General features: G+C 42.0%; 1 protein-coding gene and 1 long non-coding RNA gene across 2 annotated transcripts in view; one reads left to right on the forward strand and one right to left on the reverse strand.

The window, feature by feature from the left end:
* The window catches only part of LOC139407858 (phospholipase B1, membrane-associated-like), a 38,030-nt gene extending 23,103 nt beyond the window's left edge, over nt 1-14,927 (reverse strand). The window contains exons 1-20 of the mRNA XM_071151728.1: nt 14,852-14,927; nt 13,672-13,725; nt 13,290-13,353; nt 12,894-12,928; nt 7,335-7,416; nt 7,194-7,245; nt 7,014-7,091; nt 6,831-6,896; nt 6,682-6,740; nt 6,313-6,388; nt 5,365-5,475; nt 5,038-5,103; nt 4,847-4,918; nt 3,619-3,693; nt 3,432-3,492; nt 3,181-3,239; nt 2,920-2,999; nt 2,720-2,763; nt 976-1,084; nt 744-795 (exon numbers count right to left, since the gene is read on the reverse strand). Of these exons, the coding sequence (XP_071007829.1) occupies nt 744-795; nt 976-1,084; nt 2,720-2,763; nt 2,920-2,999; nt 3,181-3,239; nt 3,432-3,492; nt 3,619-3,693; nt 4,847-4,918; nt 5,038-5,103; nt 5,365-5,475; nt 6,313-6,388; nt 6,682-6,740; nt 6,831-6,896; nt 7,014-7,091; nt 7,194-7,245; nt 7,335-7,416; nt 12,894-12,928; nt 13,290-13,353; nt 13,672-13,725; nt 14,852-14,927 (1,371 nt within the window). The remainder of the gene's footprint in view (nt 1-743; nt 796-975; nt 1,085-2,719; nt 2,764-2,919; nt 3,000-3,180; nt 3,240-3,431; nt 3,493-3,618; nt 3,694-4,846; nt 4,919-5,037; nt 5,104-5,364; nt 5,476-6,312; nt 6,389-6,681; nt 6,741-6,830; nt 6,897-7,013; nt 7,092-7,193; nt 7,246-7,334; nt 7,417-12,893; nt 12,929-13,289; nt 13,354-13,671; nt 13,726-14,851) is intronic.
* Nucleotides 14,928-19,263: 4,336 nt separating this feature from the next.
* On the forward strand, nt 19,264-21,231 carry LOC139407349 (uncharacterized). Its single transcript, XR_011634093.1, has 2 exons — nt 19,264-19,384; nt 20,290-21,231. It is a non-coding gene; the product is annotated as an uncharacterized lncRNA (long non-coding RNA).
* Nucleotides 21,232-24,689: the final 3,458 nt, after the last annotated feature.

Consider the following 24,689-nt stretch of genomic DNA (forward strand, 5'->3'; position numbering starts at 1 on the left):
ACCCCTGGCTATCCGTAAATGTAAAAAACAAGAAAATATATTTATACTTTTACTTTCGATATTTATTTATTTTTTAATTTTACCCCTTTTTCTCCCCAATTTCGTGGTATTCAATTGTTGTAGTAGCTACTATCTTGTCTCATTGCTACAACTCCCGTACGGGCTCGGGAGAGACGAAGGCTGAATGTCATGCGTCATGCGTCCTCCGATACACAACCAGCCATACTGCTTCTTAACACAGAGCACATCCAACCCGGAAGCCAGCCGCACCAATGTGTCGGAGGCTACACCGTGCACCTGGCAACCTTGGCTAGCGCGCACTGCGCCCGGCCCGCCACAGGAGTCGCTGGTGCGCGATGAGACAAGGAGATCCCTACCGACCAATCCCTCCCTAACCCGGACGACGCTAGGCCAATTGTGCGTCGCCCCACGAACCTCCCGGTCGCGGCCGGTTACGACAGAGCCTGGGCGCGAACCCAGGGACTCTGATGGCACAGCCCTTAACCACTGCGCCACCCGGGAGGCCTGCTTTCGATACTTAAGTATATTTTAGTAATTACATTTACTTTTGAAGTATATTTAGAACCAAATACTTTTAGACTTTTACTCAAGTAGTATTTTACTGGGTGACTTTCACTTTTACTTGAGTACATTTCTATTAAGGTATGTATACTTTTACTCAAGTATGACAATTGGGTACTTTTCCCACCAAGATTCAAATATAATTCAGGATAGTCTCTAACCGAGTCATTCTTCATCCTGGCCACCAATGCTCGCACTTGTTCTGGTATGTCTCTTCAAAACAAACACAGACAATCCAACATCACCATTCAGCAAATAAAAACAAAAAAAACTATTCAATATAAAACCTATTCAGTACATTTTCAGTAAAACCTATTCAGTAAAATATAGTCAGTCAGTAAGGCAGGTATGTCTGGATAGAAAATGATCAAATGGATGGGTGATGAGACTTACTTGGCTTTTCCCCCGGCCACAGCCTGGTTGAGGAAGGCCTGAGGGGTGTGCTCTTTGCCTTTGCCCACTGAGAAGCCGGTCAGGGAGGGGTTAAACTCACGCAGGATATCTGAGCAGCAACACAAAAGAAAACGACACATCAGTCCAACCTGGATACATTGATCTGGGTAGCCCACATTGAACCACTAAAACCAGAAGCCATGGATTACAGGCAACATCCGCACTGAGATAAAGGGTAGAGCTGCCGCTTTCAAGGAGCGGGACTCTAACCCGGAAGCTTATAAGAAATCCCGCTATGCCCTCCGACGAACCATCAAACAGGCAAAGTGTCAATACAGGACTAAGATCAAATTGTATTACACCGGCTCTGACGCTCGTCCCGATGTGGCAGGGCTTGCAAACTGTTACAGACTACAAAGGGAAGCACAGCCAAGAGCTGCCCAGTGACATGAACCTACCAGACAAGAAAAATTACTTCTATGCTCGCTTTGAGGCAAGTAACACAGAAACATGCATGAGAGCACCAGCCGTTCCAGACTACTGTATGATCACGCTCTCCGTAGCCGATGTAAGTAAGACCTTTCAACAGGTCAACATTCACATTCGCAGGACCAGACGGATTACCAGGGCGTGTACTCAGAGCATGCGCTGACCAACTGGCAAGTGTCTTCACTGACATTTTCAACCTCTCCCTGACTGAGTTTGTAATACCAACATGTTTCAAGCAGACCAACATAGTCCATGTGCCCAAGAACACTAAGGTAACCTGCCTAAATGACTACCGACCTATAGCACTCACTTCTGTAGCCATGAAGTGCTTTGAAAGGCTGGTCATGGCTCACATCAACACCATTATCCCAGAAACCCTAGACCCACTCCAATTTGCATACCGCCCCAATAGCTGCACGATCGAGAGCATCCTGACTGGTTGCATCACTGCCTGGTATAGCAACCGCTCAGCCGTTCGACTGCAAGGTACTACAGAGGGTAGTACGTACGGCCCAGTACATCACTGGGGCCAAGCTTCCTGCCATCCAGGACCTCTATGTCAGGGGGTGTCAGAGGAAGGCCATAAAAATTGTCCAAGACTCCAGCCACCCTAGTCATAGACTGTTCTCTCTGCTACCGCACAGCAAGCGGTACCGGAACAACAAGTCGAGTTCCAAAGGCTTCCAAACAGCTTCTACCCCCAAGCCATAAGACTCCTGAACAGCTAATCAAATGGCTACCCAGACCCCTCTTTTACGCTGCTTCTACTCTCTGTTTATTATCTATGCATAGTCACTTTACCTACATGTACAGTACATACTAACACAATTACCTCAACTAACTGGGCCCCAGCACATTGACTATGTACCGGTTCCCCCTGTATATAGCCTCGCTTGTTATTTTAATGCTGCTATTTAATTATTTGTCACTTTTATTTTTTTTTAATTACTTAACACTTATTTTTATTTATTTTTCTGAACTTCTTAAAGCATGTTTGGTTAAGGGCTTGTAAGTAAGCATTTCACCTTAAGATACACCTGTTGTATTCGGCGCATGTGACAAATAAAATGTGATTTGATAATGATACACATAGGAGAACGGTATTTTACTTACTTATTGTACATGTGTAAATGTGAATTCCAGCATTTTATCAATATTTTGGCTACATTTTGGTAACATTTTGGCAACAATTTGGCTACATGAGCAGCCTGATAACTAAAAGAAGATGACAGCGTTAAAAGAAAAGGAGACTCACTGGGAAGAGTGGTGACAGTGGTGAGGTTCTCGTCTCCACCCACACTGAGAAACACAAAGACAGAATATAGACTGGTTAGGGATGCCCACCATATAGATAAGTGTTTACCTCTCCCAGGTAACACACAGCACAGGAAGATGAACTGACATTGACACTCCACTCTGAACTATTGTTTTATTACAGGGGTGATAAGGACCCACCTCCATGATAAACCCCGGTACTGCGTCGTAACATCCAGTAAGTTGTTAACACTGGATCCCGATCCGACACCGTTGCCCGCCTGCCGACCAGTCAAAGAGAGTGTTATGGAGATAGCAATAGCATGAGTTTAATAATACAGATAGAAATCACATATGATAAGTGACAGCCCTACAACTGGGTAATGTAGATTAGCTCACAGTATGTAAAGTAACTCAATCATGTACTACAGATAAAAGGTAAACAAGGAGTAGGTGACTTACTGTCAGAGAGTCTCCCACTGCAGCTACGACTTTGATATCGCCAGGCCGAAGGGCGTGAACTGTGAATGCATAGAAGATGGATCAGGTGATGAGAATGGCGAAAGGCAAACTTTATCCAGGTAGCCCTATCAGAAACCTGTTAACACCTACCTGTCCTTTCTCGGAAAGTTTAATGTTCCATAACTCAGTAAGATAATTTCAACAAATAACTCTAAAAGCTGTATACTGTATATTGAGAGGATTCATCTTACCTGAGGTAGGTGTGGAGTTGGAAGGGCTATGGTCCTGGCAGGGCATATGAGTGCCCATGATCTGATGACAAGACACGCAGAGGACATCCAGAGTCATTACCATGTATAATGTGTACACAGACACCACAATGTGCAGGGCCCTACAGTACATCAGCCGTGATCAACAGGCCTGACAACAATAACTCACAGGGTCGAAAAGAGGAGAGAGCTCATTGGTGTGATCTGAGGGAGAGTTCCGCTCTGTTCTCAAGAAAGGCCGGTCCTATTGGAGCGAGGGGGGGAGAGAGAAAGAGTGAGACAGAGAGAGATAAAGAGAGACAGAGAGGAGGACAGATGAATGTATAGAGGGTGGAAGATGAGGATCAGTAGAGTTAAATCATATCATTGACTGGGTGGTTCGAACCCTGAATTCTGATTGACTGACAGCCATGGTATATCAAACGGGTATGACAAAACATGTATTTTTACTGCTCTAATTATGTTTGTAAACAGTTTATAATAGCAATAAGGCACCCCGGGGGTTTGTGGTATATGGACAATATACCACGGCTAAGGACTGTGTCCAGGCCCTCCGTGTCGCGCCTAAGAACAGCCCTTAGCCGTGGTATATTGGCCAAATACCACACCCCCTCGGCCTTTGCTTAATCATACTATATTGTGTGTTGAGACATTCATCTAGAGTAGTTCGCTGTAATGGGAATATTTAAGATGAATAAAGTTCATATTTAATTTAGTGATCAACACAATGTTTAGCATATTTGGAATTTCTGTAATACACATACTTGCCAGTGTTCTATTTGTAAAACTCAAGGCGCAGGTTGATGGTCACTAGACTTGTTATGGATTATTATCATATCTGATGATAGTGGTTGACGCCAGACTGGAGATACAAGGACCAAGGACACACTGATTATTCAGTGTTGTATCGATGGCATTCTATGAACACTTTATGATTCTGTAGCAGCTGACAAAGTCACTGTCCGTCAGGTTGGTGTTTATAGAACATCTGATTTGGATACAAAAGGCCCGTCTCCAAGAGGCCAGTTAGACATTTTCTCTGCATGTGTCTCCCTGATTGACTTGACAAACGACTGATGTCCTTTTTGTTCAATTGGAAATTCATATTACACTCAGGTTTACATTCATATACTGTATGTACATTCTATTCTATTAATCCCACAAATGTACTGTTTGTGACAGATTTCAGGACTGGGTTCAAATAGTATTTGTTTTCTTTCAAATACCTTAGCTGCAGTTCATTGAGCTTGTCTAGTCCAATGGAACCAACGCATCATCCCCAAGTGCAAACCCCGCTCATCTGGCAGTCCAGACAGGCCCAGTTAAACGCAGAAAGTATTTGAAAGAAAAACAACCCCGGGTCAGGTATGTGTTGGAGGCTTGCCGCGCTCTCTCACCTCACTGGGGCATGGCACCGAGATGATCATATCATTGTTCTCCATGTTCTGCTGGCCTATGGTGGGCTGCAGCTGAAAAACAGAATAAAAAAAAACAGAGTCAATTCTCCTTTGTTTGCCTCAACTAGGACTGAGAGCAGAGACAATGCCACAGTGTGTTAGCAGCATGGGGAGTATATGGTGTGACTCACCAAGTTGGCCCACATCTGTACGGCTAGTTTGTCTGTGTGTAATGCACCCGCTCTGGGGGCAGCGCTCTGTACATAGATGAACATTTGTGTTATACACACACGCACGCACGCACGCACACACACACACACACACACACACACACACACACACACACACACACACACACACACACACACACACACACACACACACACACACACACACACACACACACACACACACACACACACACACACACACACACACACACACACCAATAACAATTCAGCTCTGCATCACACAGTGAGAGAGTCACATTAATGTATAAAAAATGGCTTGTCACTCACAATAAAGGAGGCTGGGTCTGCTGTGATGAAGGGGATATCCTGAAGTAGGACGGTGAAGTCATCTTTGTTGCTGTACCACTGCTTCTCCACCAGGTGTCCGTCAAGGGACTCCTACTGACCACCATGAAATAGAGTTAGGTAAAAATGAACTATGTACAATACACCTATTTAACTGAAATGTTGGTCCACTAAATCCACAGCAAGGAGAGATTAGTGTACAACTTTATTTTTCACTTGTACTGTACTACAACCTCTTCTGTTCATATGTTGTTTATTCTATTTTGCAGTATGTCCTGTAAGGAGTTTTTATGATATCATTTTTTTGGTTGAAATCAGACAATAAAATGTAATCTTATCTTATCTTATTTATATGGGGACAAGAGTATAAACAGGACATAGGTCAGGGACCGTCAACCAGATTCACCCGCGGGACGATTTTTTTATAAGAGGATGGTCGGTGGGCCAGAACATCGTTACAAATCATTTGTAGACTGCAATTTGATTGCAAGAATCACAAACAGATATAATATTTGACAAAAACATGATCGTTTTTCAAACCTTGCTTACATTTGTATACGATCACGTGTCTCTCTATTATGCGTGGGAATACTTGGGAACAGATTTCCAAAATTAAATTAACTGGTAGGTTTTTTTTGTCCAACAATTTGGGGGGGGGGGGGATAAAACCACAGTGGGCCAAATTCGACCCTGACATAGACGTTGGGGAGATAGGGGACATCACATTGATGTAAGTTATTGATGTAAGACATTGATGATGTAAGACTGGTGATGTAAGACATTGATAATGTAAGACATAGACATTGATGATGAAAGACTGATGATGTTAAACATATGTAAGACATTGACGATGTAAGGCATTGATGATGCAAGACATTGATGATGCAAGACATTGATGATGCAAGACATTGATGATGCAAGACATTGAACCTGCAGGACTTGAGTGAGCATGGCCCTCAGCAGTCTGAGCTCCCATTCATGTCTTTCCTCCATACATTGACACATCCTGTCAATAGACATATAAGCAATCAAACCAAACATCTACCAGCTAGTCACTATAGATTCACAGAATCGTTTAAAAATCCAGGAAATCTCATCTAATTATATTTGTTATGTACACAGTTCACAGCAGGTATAAAAAGTGCAGTGAAATGCTTGTGTGCTAGCACCCTCAACATAACAGTACAATAATCAATATAATTATTGCACTGCAATCAGTCAAATAAAATAAAAAGAATAAACTCAGGGAAAGAGTGCACTGACTGATTAAGAAGATATGCTATTGGTGGAGAGAATCACCTGTTCTGATGAACATATTCTCCATCCCACACTGCAACATTGACAATGGTCTGCTTCAACTGCAAATACATTGTGAACAATCTTAGTGATCACCTAAATTCATGTGCTGTAGCATCGCTAAGAGTGTCACACAAGTGTCCAAAACGCACCTGTGACTGCAGCACCTGCAGAGCAAGATCCACCTCCTGGACAGCAGCTGTGACAGTCTCGCTGAACTGCATAGACACAAACACACAACACTCACTCAAAGGAATGCAGCTAATAACACTGTAGTGTCATGAAATGCAGACTTTCACTTAAATCCAGACGTGTGTGAGTGTTTGGCTAATGACCTGGTCATGACATAAACAGAGCTCATCCACCTGGACGAATAGCATCACCAGCTTCCAGTCTGCGTCTAGATCAATGGCCTATTAGAGAGAAGTACAAGACACAGTCAGAGATGAAAACCAGTACAGGGAGGCTGTTAGGACAATGTGTTGGGTTATGTAGAAGGAGAGATACTAGAATACCTGGTTCCTCCTGAGGGTGAGGGACAGTTCCTTTGCCTGCTCTACAAGAGCTCTGCAAATGAATGAAACATTGTCTGAAATACATTTTTTTCTTTCTTTCTTTCATGCTCTCACAGGGAGCTGAGTGTAGCTGTGGTTTACCTGTGCTGTGAGGATTCAGAATACAGATTTGTCTGACCAGGAAGACTCCTGGTCATTTCAGGGTTAAACATGGTCAGCAGCTCTGAAGTGACAGAGAGAGGGGAGGAAGTTGCTTGATTATTAGTGAACTCAAAATTGTCATATGCACATTACTTAGCACTTTAGTATGGGGTGAAAAAAGCACTATTAGAAATGGCTAACAGGTTTTTACTATCCACTAACTCTGACACACAGGTAGAGTTAGTTGGTTCCTTATACAATAAAATAAATGGATACACATGCAATCTGTTTGATCGGACAAGTATGGCATCTAGGGCTTTCGTGGTACTAACATACAGTAAGTACCACGTGAGTTGAGAGTACAGTATAATGCTCTATCGCATTCATCTTTATTAATGTCATTTTTCTATTGTGTGAGAGGTACAATAGTCTTTATCTCTTCCGTGTGAAATGCTTTCTGTGGAAATTGTTGGCAGCAAAGTTGCAATTTGGTGATTCTATCTTGGCTTATTGTTAGTGGTATCAGGGTTGGTCCTGATATCAGACCAATAACAATATCACACAGTAGTGGGAGGTTAACTTATATTAACCTCTTCTAAAACCAATTACTCTCAATGATACTAATTGATACTGCAGTAATCTACAATAACCTATTAGACAAGGAAGAGTGTTCAATAGTTACAGTAAGTTATATAAGAGCAGGCCTGACACTCCCATTATCACAAGTAGGTAACTGAACTGATTTAATTTCCCTCCAAATGTACCCTCTTTTCAATGCTTTTATCCTTTTCAAGCACAATCATATCTTCAAAAAGGGTTAAAAAGCCTAAATTATGTCTGGTCATAGATTATCTGGATGAAATTAAATAAACGTTCTACTTACAGTTGAAGTAGGAAGTTTACATACACTTAGGTTGGAGTCATTAAAACTCGTTTTTCAACCACTCCACAAATTTCTTGTTAACAAACTATAGTTTTTGGCAAGTCGGTTAGGACATCTACTTTGTGCATGACACAAGTAATTTTTCCAACAATTGTTTACAGATTATTTCACTTATAATTCACTGTATCACAATTCCAGTGGGTCAGAAGTTTACATACACTAAATTGACTGTGCCTTTGTAGCGGTATTTATTAGAGAGGGGTAAAGAAAGATTTTGTTCGGGCGCCAGGCAGGTATTAACCATGCCAAAAGGAAAATAGTAGAATAGAGAGAGTACCACTACCAGACCCACACACATCAGCAGAAAAGACTGCCTAGAGTGTAAACAGCTTGGAAAATTCCAGAAAATGATGTCATGGCTTTAGAAGCATCTGATAGGCTAATTGACATAATTTGAGTCCATTTGAGGTATACCTGTGGATATATTTCAAGGCCTGCCTTCAAACTCAGTGCCTCTTTGCTTGACATCATGGGAAAATCAAAGAAAACCTTCCAAGACCTCAGAAAAAAAAGTTGTAGACCTCCACAAGTCTGGTTCATCCTTGGGAGCAATTTTCAAATGCCTGAAGATCCACGTTCATCTGTACAAACAATAGTACGCAAGTATAAACACCATGGGACCACGCAGCCGTCATACTGTTCAGGAAGGAAACTCAGTCTGTCTCCTAGAGATGAACGTACTCTGGTGCAAAAAGTGCAAATCAATCCCAGAACAACAGCAAAGGACCTTGTGAAGATGCTGGAGGAAACAAAAGCATCTATATCCACAGTAAAACGAGTCCTATATCGACATCATCTGAAAGGCCGTTCACCAAGGAAGAAGCCACTGCTTCAAAACCGCCATAAAAAAAAGCCAGGCTACGGTTTGCAACTGCACATGGGGACAAAGATCATACTTTTTGGAGAAATGTCCTCTGGTCTGATGAAACAAAAATAAAACTGTTTGGCCATGATGACCATCGTTATGTTTGGAGGAAAAAGGGGGATGCTTGCAAGCCGTGAAGCAAGCGGGTGGCAGCATCATGTTGTGGGCGTGCTTTGCTGTAGGAGGGACTGGTGCGCTTCACAAAATAGATGGCATCATGAGGGTGGAAAATTATGTGGATATATTGAAGCAACATCTCAAGACATCAGTCTGGAAGTTAAAGCTTGGTCGCAAATGGGTCTTCCAAATGGACAATGACCCCAAGCATACTTCCAAAGTTGTGGAAAAATGGCTTAAGGACAACAAAGTCAAGGTATTGGAGTGGCCATCACAAAGCCCTGACCTCAAACCTATTGAACATTTGTGGGCAGAACTGAAAAAGCCTGTGTGAAGAAGGAGGCCTACAAACCAGACTCAGTTACACCAGCTCTGTCAGGAGGAATGGGCCAAAATTCACCCAACTTGTTGTGGGAAGCTTGTGGAAGGCTACTCGAAATGTTTGACCCAAGTTAAACATTTTAAGGCAATGCTACCAAATACTAATTGAGTGTATGTAAACGTCTGATCCACTGGGAATGTGATGAAAGAAAGAAAAGCTGAAATAAATCATTCACTCTACTATTCTCTCTACTTCCACGACGCATATAAGGCCCTCCCCCGCCCTCCTTTCGGAAAAGCTGACCACAACTCCATTTTGTTGCTTCCAGCCAACAGACAAAAACTAAAACAAGAAGCTCACACGCTCAGGTCTGTTCAACGCTGGTCCGAGCAATCTGATTCCACGCTTCAAGACTGCTTCGATCACGTGGATTAGGATATGTTCCGCATTGTGTCCAACAACAACATTGACGAATACGCTGATTCGGTGAGCGAGTTCATTAGAAAGTGCATCGGCGATGTCGTACCCACAGCAATGATTAAAACATTCCCAAACCAGAAACCGTGGATTGATGGCAGCATTCTCGCGAAATTGAAAGTGCAAACCACTGCTTTTAACCAGGGCAAGGTGACCGGAAACATGACCGAATATAAACAGTGTAGCTATTCCCTCCTCAAGGCAATCAAACAAGCTAAGCGTCAGTATAGAGACAAAGTAGAGTTGCAATTCAACGGCTCAGACACAAGAGGTATGTGGCAGGGTCTACAGTCAATCACGGATTACAAAAAGAAAACTAGCCCCGTCGCGGACCAGGATGTCTTGCTCCCAGAAAGACTAAATAACTTCTTTGCTCGCTTTGAGGACAATACAGTGCCACTGACACGGCCCGCAACCAAAACATGCAGACTCTCCTTCACTGCAGCCGACGTGAGGAAAACATTTAAACGTGTTAACCCTCGCAAGGCTGCAGGCCCAGACGGCATCCCCAGCCGCATCCTCAGAGCATGCGCAGACCAGCTAGCTGGTGTGTTTACAGACATATTCAATCAATCCTTATCCCAGTCTGCTGTTCCCACATGCTTCAAGAGGACCACCACTGTTCCTCATCCCAAGAAAGCTAAGGTAACTGAGCTAAACGACTACCGCCCCATAGCACTCACTTCCGTAATCATGAAGTGCTTTGAGAGACTAGTCAAGGACCATATCACCTCCACCCTACCTGACACCCTAGACCCACTCCAATTTGCTTACCGCCCCAATAGGTCCACAGACGACGCAATCGCAACCACACTGCACACTGCCCTAACCCAACTGGACAAGAGGAAATCCTATGTGAGAATGCTGTTCATCGACTACAGCTCAGCATTTAACACCATAGTACCCTCCAAACTCGTCATCAAGCTCGAGACCCTGGATCTCGACCCCGCCCTGTGCAACTGGGTCCTGGACTTCCTGACGGGCCGACCCCAGGTGGTGAGGGTAGGTAACAACATCTCCACCCAGCTGATCCTCAACACTGGGGCCCCACAAGGGTGCGTTCTGAGCCCTCTGCTGTACTCCATGTTCACCCACGACTGCGTGGCCATACACGCCTCCAACTCAATCATCAAGTTTGCGGACGACACTACAGTGGTAGGCTTGATTACCAACAACGACGAGACGGCCTACAGGGAGGAGGTGACGGCCCTCGGAGTGTGGTGTCAGGAAAATAACCTCACACTCAACAAAGCAAAGGAGATGATTGTGGACTTCAGGAAACAGCAGAGGGAACACCCCCCTATCCACATCGACGGGACAGTAGTGGAGAGGGTAGTAAGTTTTAAGTTCCTCGGCGTACACATCACGGACAAACTGAATTGGTCCACCCACACAGACAGTGTGGTGAAGAAGGCACAACAGCGGCTTGTCACCAAAAACACTCACAAACTTCTACAGATGCACAATCAAGAGCATCCTGTCGAATGTATCACCGCCTGGTACGGCAACTGCTCCACCCACAACCGTAAGGCTCTCCAGAGGGTAGTGAGGTCTGCACAACGCATCACCGGGGGAAAACTACCTGCCCTCCAGGACACCTACACCACCCGATGTCACAGGAAGGCCATACAGATCATCAAGGACAACAACCACCCGAGCCACTGCCTGTTCACCCCGCTATCATCCAGAAGGCGAGGTCAGTACAGGTGCATCAAAGCAGGGACCGAGAGACTGAAAAACAGCTTCTATCTCAAGGCCATCAGACTGTTAAACAGCCACCACTAACATTGAGTGGCTGCTGCCAACACACTGACTCAACTCCAGCCACTTTAATAATGGGAATTGATGGAAATTGATGTAAAAAATGTATCACTAGCCACTTTAAACAATGCCACTTAATATAATGTTTACATACCCTACATTACTCATCTCATATGTTAATGTATATACTGTACTCTATCTCATCTACTGCATCTTGCCATCTTTATGTAATATATGTATCACTAGCCACTTTAAACTATGCCACTTTTATGTTTACATACCCTACATTACTCATCTCATATGTATATACTGTACTCGATACCATCTACTGCATCTTGCCTATGCCGCTCTGTACCATCACTCATTCATATATCTTTATGTACATATTCTTTATCCCTTTACACTTGTGTCTATAAGGTAGTAGTTTTGGAATTGTTAGCTAGATTACTTGTTGGTTATTACTGCATTGTCGGAACTGAAGCACAAGCATTTCGCTACACTCACATTAACATCTGCTAACCATGTGTATGTGACAAATAAAATTTGATTTGATTTGATTATTCTGACATTTTACATTCTTAAAATAAAATGGTGATCCTAACTGACCTTAGACAGGGAATTTTTACTAGGATTAAATGTCAGGTATTGTGAAAAACTGAGTTTAAATGTATTTGGCTAAAGGTGTATGTAAACTTCTAACTTCAGCTGATGAGAGTCAGATTGCAAAGGGAGGAAATTTGGCATGGGATGGAGGAGGATCTGTCAGCAGACCAACATGTCTTATCAACAAATCATATCTCTTATCAAACAATCTTATCAACCAATCAAAGTGTGTTTTATTGAGATTTTATTTGACTGAGACTGTAATTTTAGTGCTTAAGGTCACAGGAAATTGACAACGTGGTAGGATGCTTTAGAATTTGTCAGCTATTTTTGTGTGTGTACTTGTGTGCGTGTCTGTGTCTGTCTGCCTGTCTGTCTGTGTTAATAGCCTGCGTTTGTTGTCTTCTGGTTCAGATAACTGATTTGATACATCAAGGATCCCCTCAAACCCCCCAAGAATAGCAGGCTTACCATGAAGTCTCAATAACACTCTGGACAGCTCACTGCTTCAGGGAGAAAGAAAAACAGAAGTCTGGAAAACCTTTCTGTGTTCACATTGAATCATCCCTAGTGACACCTGGTTTTAGTTTTTATTTAACCTTTATTTAACTAGGCAAGACAGTTAAGAACAAATTCTTATTTACAATGACAGCCTACCCCGGCCAAACCCGGACGACACTGGGCCAGTTGTACGCCGCGCTAAGGGACTCCAAATCACAGCCGGATGTGATATAACCTGGATTCGAACCAGGGACTGTAGTGACGCTTCTTGCACTGAGATGCAGTGCCTTAGACCACTGCACAACTTGGGGGCCCTGGTAGTGTCCCCTTATCTATCAAGGTTAAAGAAATGTATGTGTTGCTTACCTTTGTGTGTGGGGCAGTCCAATGGCCGAGATCACAGCCACATCTGAGGGTCTGACACTGTGAGCTGGAGAGAATGGAGTGAAATTAGGAGACCGCTAAAGACCGCATTGGTTGATCGTTCAGAACAGCCAACTCAACTCAAAAAGGACTAAAGAGACTGAAGATAGATCTCTGTATTCTAGGTGGCCAGATATAGAGCTGAATGAACCCAGACAGATCTCTATATTCTAGACGTCCACACATAGAACTGAATGAACCCAGACAGATCATGCCGGCTACAAGACCAGACCATATGGCTCTTAGATCTGTTAAGATGTACTTTACATCCTCAGCAGTCAAGCCAATGTATATCACTAATGACTGATTGTTAGTGAACACTCACCTGAGGACGGAAGGGTCTCGGAGAGAGAGGTGTGGGTGCAAGGCATTGCAGAGGCTGGGAATAACAGAGGAGATTTTACAGGTCACATACTATTGAGAAGGGTTCAACAATTATGAAAACTTGGGGGACCAAATAAAGTCACCTGTGGGAGCGAATTTGGCCCGAGGGCGACTTTATTTGGTCTCCCAAGTTTTATGAGCAAAATGTTTTAATAATTTTTGTTGTTGGACATAAAAGACTGGAAAATCACCATAAAATCTGCTCAAAGTGATTAAAATAAGTATTCCCACACTTAAATAGAAAGACGTGATCGTATCCCAATGTCATCAAAGTTTGAAATTATTCTGTTTTTGTCCAATTCTATATCCGTTTTGGATTCTAGCGGTCAATTTGAGTGTACAAATTATTTATAACTATGTTTTTTCCCCTCTACCATCCGCTCAAGGAAAAATCGGCACACGGCTGAATGTAATTGGGGACCCCTGCTTTAGAGATGAATAAAGTATCTATCTATTTCTTCTCTCTCTATGTTACAAATACTGACACAATGCATTCACGAATATGAGTTTAACACTGTAGTTTTTCAAAAATGTGCTTGATGAGTGTTATCTTCTTAGAAAAGAGAAACAGTTTTTAACAGAACACATTCAACAGGAATCCTCCCCTATGATGTTGTCATACAGTAGAAACAAGAGAGTTCATTGCCCCCTATGATGTTGCCATACAGTAGAAACAAGAGAGTTCATTGCCTCCTATGATGTTGCCATACAGTAGAAACAAGAGAGTTCATTTCCCCCTATGATGTTGCCATACAGAAGAATCAATGTGAACCTACGTAGTCAGAATTACCCTTTAAAAACATTAAAGGGCCTAGTCAGAACTAGTGAGCACATTTCTGAGGTGAGGCAAAAACAACATTCTTCTTGCACAGCCAGAATCCAAACATATACAATTCTTGTCTCACCCCTGAAAGCCTGGTTTTAATTGACAAGGTCCCTAAGATGTTACTTTATGACAATAATCACTGCAAGAATACAACTTGACTCTACTTGCAAATGTTCTTCAATATCATTCCTGCAAACCTAAGACAAAAATACACTGATATTCTTCACTTTACCCAGTTACTTTTATATGTAAAATGTTCAGATCATTTGAATAGGCTATAGAAGTGCATAGAAACCTGTTGCCGTGGGGAACCCCAGCAAAGCTATAACCAGTAATGGAAGCATCCTTTGTCTGTCAAAGTTTGTCCTCATATAGCCTTCTGTCTGTCTGTCTTTCTGTTTGACTGTCTGTCTGTTTGTCTAACAGCTCCGTTGTCTTGGCGTATTGTCCATTACCGTCTTGCTTCCCTCTACCTTGCTGTTTGATGTGATTTACAGATATACCTGTCCATGGTAAAGCACACACATCATGTATATGCATAGTGGGAGGGGTTGGGCTCACGTTCAAGGGAATGGATGGAAGAAAATGAAAGCACGGACGAGAGAGAGAGAGAGAGAGAGAGAGAGAGAGAGAGAGAGAGAGAGAGAGAAAGATGGGGGTTGCTTTTATGTTTGAAATGTAATCGCTGCACAACGTTTCATAAAACTGACTGAAAATCATTGTTAACAACATATCATGCCATGTGACGAGCAAATATTGGGGGTTAGGCGAAATATATAAGTGGGGTGAGTAACTTATTGGTATTGTGACAAAGTGTGTTTTGTGACATAATGTATCACCTAGAAAAGTTGAGCTGGCACAGCACCAGCAGAGGGATGGAATTTGTAAGAGTTGAAGCTCAATTCAAATAATTCTGCATTTCGATATTTATACACTAGCTCTTTTCCCTATGGTCAAATAAAATCACATGCTTGGAATACATACTGGTAAACAACTACAACAGTAACTACTACCAGTTAGACTCCCCTCACAGGTATGCTTCCAGTTCTCACAAAAATAAATATGTGTACTCGGGCAGTAGTTAGAAAACAAAGACAATGCGTAACTGTTGGTGTGCCCCACTTTTACATGAACAATTTCCAATGTCGTATTATTATTTTTTACTTCAGAGCATCCTATTTGTATTTATCCATCTATTCTACACCTTTAACTGCTTTGACAATGGTTTTATACAATAGACGCAAATCACAATCACAATCTTGTGTTATGCAATCTCTTCAGGAAAAGCTTCCTTGGTAAAAGATTTCTAGTGATTGCTAGTGATATAACTAACAGAGATATGTGAAATACGTGATATCCCTGACTTCCTGCTACAAGGACAGGGAGCTTAACCTATAATGACTACCTGTTACAAAACATACTGTATTTCAAACTGTATGAAAATAAATCTGTAAATAAAAATTTGTATTAATTATGAGTGCAGGCGTTGAATGGCTGGCTGATGAAATAGCTACACTACATGACCAAATGTGTGGACACCTGCTCATCGAACATCTCATTCCAAAATCATGGGCATTAATATGGAGTTGGTCCCCCCTTTGCTGCTATAACAGCCTCCACTCTTCTGGGAAGGCTTTCCACTAGATGTTGGAACATTGCTGCGGGGACTTGCTTCCATTCAGCCACAAGAACATTAGTGAGGTCAGGCACTGATGTTGGGCGATTAGGCCTGGCTTGCAGTCGGCATTCCAATTCATCCCAAAGGTGTTCGTTGTGGTTCAGGTCAGAGCTCTGTGCAGGCCAGTCAAGTTCTTCCACCACGAACTCGACAAACCCTTTCTGTATGGATCTCACTTTGTGCATGGGGGAATTGTCATGCTGAAACAGGAAAGGGCCTTCCCCAAACTGTTGCCACAAAGTTGGAAGCACAGAATCCTCTAGAATGTCATTGCATGCTGTAGCGTTAAGATTTCCATTCACTGGAACTAATGTGCCTAGCCCGAACCATGAAAAACAGCCCCAGACCATTATTCCACCTCCACCAAACATTACAGTTGGCACTATGCATTCGAGCAGGTAGCGACAAACCCGGATTCATCCATTCACTCCAGAGAACAGGCTTCCACTCCACTTCCACTTTTTATGGAGATTGCATGGCTGGAATAGCCGGATTCACTAATTTGAAGGCGTGTCCACATACTTTTGTATATATAGTGTATCGTGCAAGAGCAATGTAAAGAGCATGGTTTCATGGTTTCATCATAAATGGGTAATATGAATGGGCAACCATTTGATGGTGATATGAATATGCGCACATTTAATTTCTTTATAGATTGTCCTAAGGGCACATCTCTTGGCCAGCCATATGTGCTTCATAACAGTGACAGTGTGTCGTTAAATTGCTTGATAATTTATCTTCATGATCAGTCTATATTGATTACAGAGGTGAGGGACTGCCAGAAGGAAAGGCGAGGGAGATATATTATACTTGATTACAATATGTATATAACCTGTTATCTGTTTCTTCTATCAAAAAGGATTAACAGATTACTGAACTGAAATGTATGAAATTGCTTGACTGGACTGTACAATCATGCACCACAACAACAAGATCCAGTCCATTATTTTTCTTGATTCACCGTACTGTAAATGTAATGTAGATCTGAAATCTACATCAACAAGTAAATGGTTCCAATCATTTTTCTAACATTAATTTCCCTATACGGGATTTTAGAAACACTTAAAATAAGGGCTGTTTCGCCCTGGTGTGACGTTTTGATAACCATGTAAATCTCTCTAGGGCAAGGTGACTTTAATCAATATATTTTACTATATTTACCCCCCCGCCCAGTAATGAAATAATTATTAGCTGCTAATATGGCTATCATAAATTACTACAAATGCCATGATGATCTGGACGAGACTGCTGAATCGAGGCAAAGGTAAGAATCTCTGGATTAACTATCTAATGTTAGCTAAATTTAGTAATAAATAAATTGGCATAATTTCTTGTGCAAGTTTTAAATTTACACAATACCTATTAGCAAACGTGTCAGCTAGAGATGACTTGCAGGAGCTTGTAGGGATTTGTAGTCTTGTATGGTGTATACTTTGATGCTAATAAGCATTTTCGAATCTGAGAGTCAATGGAGCCGAAGATATTGATTAAAGTCACCTTGTCTGAGAGAGATTTACATGGTTTTCAAAACGTCACACTAGAGTAAGCCTACATGAAACCCAGCCCCTATTTTAAGTGTTTCTGAAATTCTCTATGGGAAAAATGATTGGTGGAAAAACGCTTGGAACCATTTCCCTGTTGATTGCTAGGATTTCTGGGTATTATGACACCTCCACTGGGGGGCTCTATTGACAGACATAAGATGGCCAGGACATGTGAACACCTGGATGTGTCTTTCTGTCCTTTATTGTTCTGTGGCAGTAATCATTCTATCAATCTGAGACATGATTGCTGCAGTGGCCTGGACTCAAGTGCCCCAATTCACATAAAACCTTACCATATAGAATGCTGATTTCAGATCAGTTTGAACTATATCAGCACTCCTAATCTGAGACACTTGACACAATGATCACTATCTCACTTCAATCCTGATAACTGCAGAGTACTTACACAATACTTTATCTATCTCCCAAGGACACACAATTCTCATGACACTGTCCTCTCAAGCTATCATCTTCATTAGGAGCCCAGCTTATCTTTGGCTTTACAGTTTGTGCAGCTCAAGATGCCAGTAGACTCTCTTTGTAATCTCATGCCCAACAATTTCCTATACTTGGGTTAACAAAGTATAGGAACGAGTTGATCCAACAGACCTTCATCGGGCGGAAGTGTATGGGAGTGAGATTAATCACTTTTTGATCTTCTCTGTGATCTTACTGTTGTGTTCTTGTCATGGTGTGTACTGTATGTCCAATAATTTTTGTAAGTCAGTTAAGAAGAAATTCTTGTTTACAATGACAACCTACCCCGGCCAAACCCAGATGACGCTGGGATAATTGTGCACCGCCCTATGGGACTCCCAATCACAGACGGATGTGATACAGCCCGGATTCGAACCTGGGACTGTGACACCTCTTGCACTGAGACGCAGTGCCTTAGACCGCTGCGCCACTCAGGAGCACAAATTGCCCTGCGTTGTTTGAGCACAGAAAGTATTTTGATGCAAACTTTGCTACCTGACCGTCAGTAGGCTATGTTGCTAGTCTACCTGGGTTCTGATCCAGGAGTTTCTCATACTGCTGTTTAATTATTTGTTACTTTGATCTATTTTTTACTTAACACTTGTTTTTTTCTCAACTTCTTAAAGCATTGTTGGTAAGGGCTTGTAAAGTAAGCATTTCACTGTAAGGTCTACTACACCTGTTGCATGTGACAAATAAAATTTGATTTGACTAGCTGATATCCTACACATCACAATGTACAATGAAGCCTGAGTTTAGCTTCATCATTTCATCTCCTTTCAAAACATTTAAAAAATATATTTCTGAAAAGCAAAAGTGTAGTTTTATCAGCTTCCTTTAATGTCTATGGTTTTACTGGGAGTGTAATTTCAAAGACAGTGGTTCCACAGATTGGTCCTCACCCAGTTTAGTTTCGGCAGCACCCTTTGGATCTCTCTGACATCTCCCCTACCCAGTAGGGGGCGGGGTCACATGTACCGGATGTTGATACAGTCTGTGGAACAGCTGTGAAAGAACAACAAAGGTGACGCGACATCGACAGGGTCGACGACAAAAACAATGGGGAAATACAACGAAGCAGGTTTTAACATTCGTGTAGACACAGAACTCCGAAAATCACAGATTCACGGTGAGAAAAAGTTGGGTATGCGATGTGTCTTCGACATCAACATACATGATGGCTTTGTATTATAAGGTTAGCTATCACACATTATAGACATAATAGATTCATACTATGCGCTTGCACAGGAGTTGAACAGGCTTCCTGTTTAGATTAAGCCACTGCAGAGTCGGCGCGAGACATGGCTCGGGAAAAGTACCACAGTCCAGGGGTGAGAAATGCGTTGTACTTCGAATTGTCCCATTATACCAACTGTTACACCAAGGACGGCTAGTTTTTAAATGACAGATATACACTTTCTTTAGAAAATGTGGTGTGTTTCCTAGCTTATCTTAAACTATTTATAGTTGAGAAATAAATTAGTGGCAGTGACTGCAGAATTCATGGTCAGAGGTGGGTAGTACTCGTTACAAGTAATGCGTTACATGTACTTAGATACATTTGAGGTACTAGTACTTTTCTTTTACTCATGTCATTTCTGAAGGAAGTAACTTAACTCGTTACATTTTACCAAAAAATGTCAGTTCAATATATGTATATTATATCATTGTTGTCAGATGGAAATCACATTGAATGATGAGGTTCTTATTTTATTAATCGATACAATTGGTTCCCCTATGTGTCTGTATGAACATGTCACAACCCCTTGACCAATGAAATGTATTTAAAATAGAACGACACCTCAAGTCCGTTGGCTCTCGTTGTCGTCAAACCCCCTTTAATTACCGTCTGCCTTTCTAATATTATATATTTCTGGAGTAAAATAAGTATTTCTCGGATGTACTTTTGCTGTTGAAATTGTGTTTTGATGTGAGTGCAAATGAAATGGCTAGGAAGCTAACTAGCTAGTAAGCACATGTTATATAATGATATATATATAATTATATAATAATATTTGTTTATTTTATTTACAGCGTGTAGCGACAGAGCCGAGGGGGGAAGAATGAAGTGGAAAGGAACGGTCGACTACGCTCACATTGACTAGCTAGCGTTGTCTCACTCACAGGCGATCAGCGCAGTGGCGTTCCAATTTAAGGATGGAAAGTGTAATTTAACAATTAGCTGCCTATTATTATCATGTTTGGTAACGTTTGCCCATGTTTTTATATTCAGAGTTTCAATGAGTTGTAAAATGTCTCAACTCTGAATTCCCGCAATTGAAGGTCAGCTAAATTTACCTAGACTACTTAATCTTAAGGATCCGACTGAAATTTCGCGCTACGTGATATTCACTTCCGGACTTGGAGAGCGTGCGTCTTTCTTTTCCCCCAACACAGTTAAGCCAAAACCACGCCCCGTCATTCAGATAGGCTATCTACAACGCTATGAGCGCTCCAAGTCCGGAAGTGAATATCACATTGTGTGAAATTTCAGCCCCTGATTAATAACATTTGCCCTTGTATTTCAATATTTCAAAAATATAATAACATAATGTCCCTTAAACGCTCAAAGACAGATTCAGTGGCCGTAGCATAGTATTCGACTGAATGATTAGCTAATAAATATGAAAAATTATGAATAATAAGCATAATTACACTTTCCATCCTTACCTTTTGAAGACCACTGTCTCTGTGCCGATCGCCTGTGAGCGAGACAACGCTAGCTAGCAAATGGGAGCGTAGTAGAACAAAAGATGAGTTAACTATGGCAATTGATACAGTATCTGCACGGTTTGATTATTTATTACTTACATGATTCTTACCTTGATGTTTAATTCCATGCTGAATTTGTCTGATTTGCATAATAGTAACAGGATTGATAGTGAAATGTCAATATTGATTGTTGGTTGGCTGTTGAAACACTTACCTGATCCTTGTGGATATTTAATTCTTAATAAAAAAAATTCTACATCACAATTGGTTTAAATCTTTTTAGTACGCATTCACCATCACAACGCATTCACCATCACAAGTAATTGAAATTATATTGTTAAATTCATTTTCATTAATGCTATTGAAATTGTGAAATTATTCCAATGTCTTAAGTACTGTTTTATGAAATTGAGCACATTGATAGATAGTCAACTTTGAATAATTTAAACTGTACAGCCTACCTGTGCAGAGGACATCTGAAAGATGATGCTGTTAGGCTTAAATAATACATGCATGTCTATTCATTTGCAGTAAGTTATTAAAAAAAAATGTTAGCTGTCACTCACAATTTACCATAGGATGTAAAACATGACCAAACTACATTTGTAACTAGTACTTAATTCATTTTCTCACTGGATACTTTTTTTACTTTTACTTGAGTAATTTCTAGTGATGTAAAGTACTTACATAGTACTTTAAAGTTTTTATTGAAGTAATTATACTTCCCCAAAACGTCACTGCTCTAGAGGAGATCTGCATGGAGGAATGGGCCAAAATACCAGCAACAGTGTGTGAAAACCTTGTGAAGACTTACAGAAAACGTTTGACCTCTGTCATTGCCAATAAAGGGTATATAACAAAGTATTGAGATAAACTTAGTCAGCCACCAATTGTGCAAGTTCTCCCACTTAAAAAGATGAGAGAGGCCTGTAATTTTCATCATAGGTACACTTCAACTATTGACTAAATACTTATTTTCCACCATAATTTGCAAATAAATTCCTTAAAAATCATACAGTGTGATTTTCAGGATTTTTTTTCTTCTCATTTTGTCTGTCATAGTTGAAGTGTACCTATGATGAAAATTACAGGCCTCTCTCATCTTTTTAAGTGGGAGAACTTGCACAATTGGTGGCTGACTAAATATTTTTTTTTGCCCCACTGTATATGTGTCTTTGTGAGTAATTGTCTTATGTGAACCAGGCCTGTAATCATTAGCCTAAACAGTTGCAAAACAAGTTTCTATTGGACAAATTCGGGTAGGTCGCTCCCTGTTTCGTTTGCTTCCTATGAGCCATCCCCACCTCACTGCTCTCCTCAGCTGCTGTGTGTGAATGACTTTCCATTTTTTTTTTCATATAGATTATATATTTTTTTCTTTCCTGAAGGTTGGTCACTGCTGACAACACCATTATGGGAAGGATCTTCCTGGACCACATCGGTGGAACATGCCTGTTCTCCTGCACCACTTGTGACACCATCCTGACCAACCGCTCAGCTCATCTCCACAAGCTTCACCGCGCCGAGCCTTCCACTTCACCATGGTGAGCCCGGTGATAGTCTACTACTCCTACTACAGTAGGTACGCTACATGACCAAATATATGTGGACACCTGCTCGTCGAACATCTCATTCCAAAATCATGGGCATTAATATGGAGTTGGTCCCCCCCTTTGCTGCTATAACAGCCTCCACTCTTCTGGGAAGGCTTTCCACTAGATGTTGGAACATTGCTGCGGGGACTTGCTTCCATTCAGCCACAAGAACATTAGTGAGGTCAGGCACTGATGTTGGGCGATTTGGCCTAGCTCGCAGTCTGCATTCCAATTCATCCAAAAGGTGTAGTAAGATGGGGTTGAGGTCAGCGCTCTTGTGCAGCCCAGTCAAGTTCTTCCACACCGATCTTGACAAACCATTTCTGTATGGACCTCACTTTGTCCACGGGGCATTGTCATGCTGAAACAAAGGGCCTTACCCAAACTGTTGCCACAAAGTTGAAAGCACAGAATCTGCTACAATGTCATTGTATGCTGTAGCGTTAAGATTTCCCTTCACCAGAACTAACGGTCCTAGTCCAAAGCATGAAAAACAGCCCCAGACCATTTTTCCTCCTCCACCAAACTGTACAGTTGCCATTATGCATTGGGGCAGGTAGCATTCTCCTGGCATCTGCCAAACCCAGATTAGTCCGTTGGTGATGTGTGATTCATCACTGCTCCAGAGTCCAATGGCGGTGAGCTTTACAACACTCCAGCCGATGCTTGGCATTGTGCATGGTGATCTTAGGCTTGTGTGCGGCTGCTCGGCCATGGAAACCCATTTAAGGACACTCCCGACGAACAGTTCTTGTGCTAACATTGCTTCCAGAGGTAGTTGGAACTCGGTAGTGAGTTTTTTTACGCTCTGCGCTTCAGCACTCGGCGGTCCCATTCTGTGAGCTTGTGGGGCCTAACACGCAGCTGAGCCGTTGTTGCTCCTAGACGTTTCCACTTCACAATAACAGCACTTACAGTTGACCGGGGCAGTAGCAAGGCAGAAATTTGACAACCTGACTTGTTGGAAAAGTGGCATCCATTGATGGTGCCACGTTGAGTCACTGAGCTCTTCAGTAAGGCCATTCTACTGTCAATGTTTGTCTATGGAGATTGCATGGCTGTGTGCTCGATTTTATACACCTGTCAGCAACGGTGTGGCTGAATTAGCAGAATCCACTAATTTGAAGGGGTGTCCACATACAGTGCATTTGGAAAGTATTCAGACCCCTCCACTTTTTCCACATTTTCTTACATTAGACTTATTCTAAAATGATAGAGGGGAAAAAAACAATCTACACACAATAACCCATAATGACAAAGCGAAAACTAACTTGTTGCTAAACCATGAAAAATAAAAACATACCTTAGTTAAGTATTCAGACCCTTTGCTATGAGACTCGAAATTGAACTCAAGTGCGTCCTGTTTCTATTGATCATCCTTGAGATGTTTCTTCAACTTGGAGTCCACCTGTGGTAAATTCAATTGATTGTACATTATTTGGAAATGCACATGCCTGTCTATATAAGGTCCCACAGTTGACAGTGCATGTCAGAGCAAAAACCAAGCCATGAGGTGGAAGGATTTGTCTGTAGAGCTCTGAGACATGTTTGTGTCGATGCACAGATATTGGGAAGCGTGCCAAAAAATGTCTGCAGCATTGAAGATCCCCAAGAACACAGTGGCCTCGACCCTTTTAATTGTTTATAAGTTTGGAACCACCAAGACTATTCCTAAAGCTGGCTGCCCGGCCAAACTGAGCAATTGGGTGACAAGGGCCTTGGTTAGGGAGGTGACCAAGAACCCGATAGTCATTCTGACAGAGCTCCAGAATTGCTGTTTGGGAATGGGATAACCTTCCTGAAGGACAACCATCTCGGCAGCACTCCACCATTCAGGCCGTTATGGTAGAGTGGCCAGACGAAAGCCACTCCTCAGTAAAAGGCACATGACAGACTCTTGGAGTTTACCAAAAGGCACCTAAAGGACAGACAAAGAGAAACAAGATTCTCTGGTCTGATGAAAACAAGATCGAACTCTTTGGCCTGAATGCCAAGTGTCACGTCTGGAGGAAACCTGGTGCCATCACTATGGTAAAGCATGGTGGTGGCAGCATCATGCTGTGGGGATGTTTTTTAGCGGCAGGGACAGGGAGACTAGTCAGGATCGAGGGAAATATGAACGGAGCA

Source organism: Oncorhynchus clarkii, chromosome 4 (assembly GCF_045791955.1).
Source record: "Oncorhynchus clarkii lewisi isolate Uvic-CL-2024 chromosome 4, UVic_Ocla_1.0, whole genome shotgun sequence".
NCBI classification, from domain to species: Eukaryota; Metazoa; Chordata; class Actinopteri; order Salmoniformes; family Salmonidae; genus Oncorhynchus; species Oncorhynchus clarkii.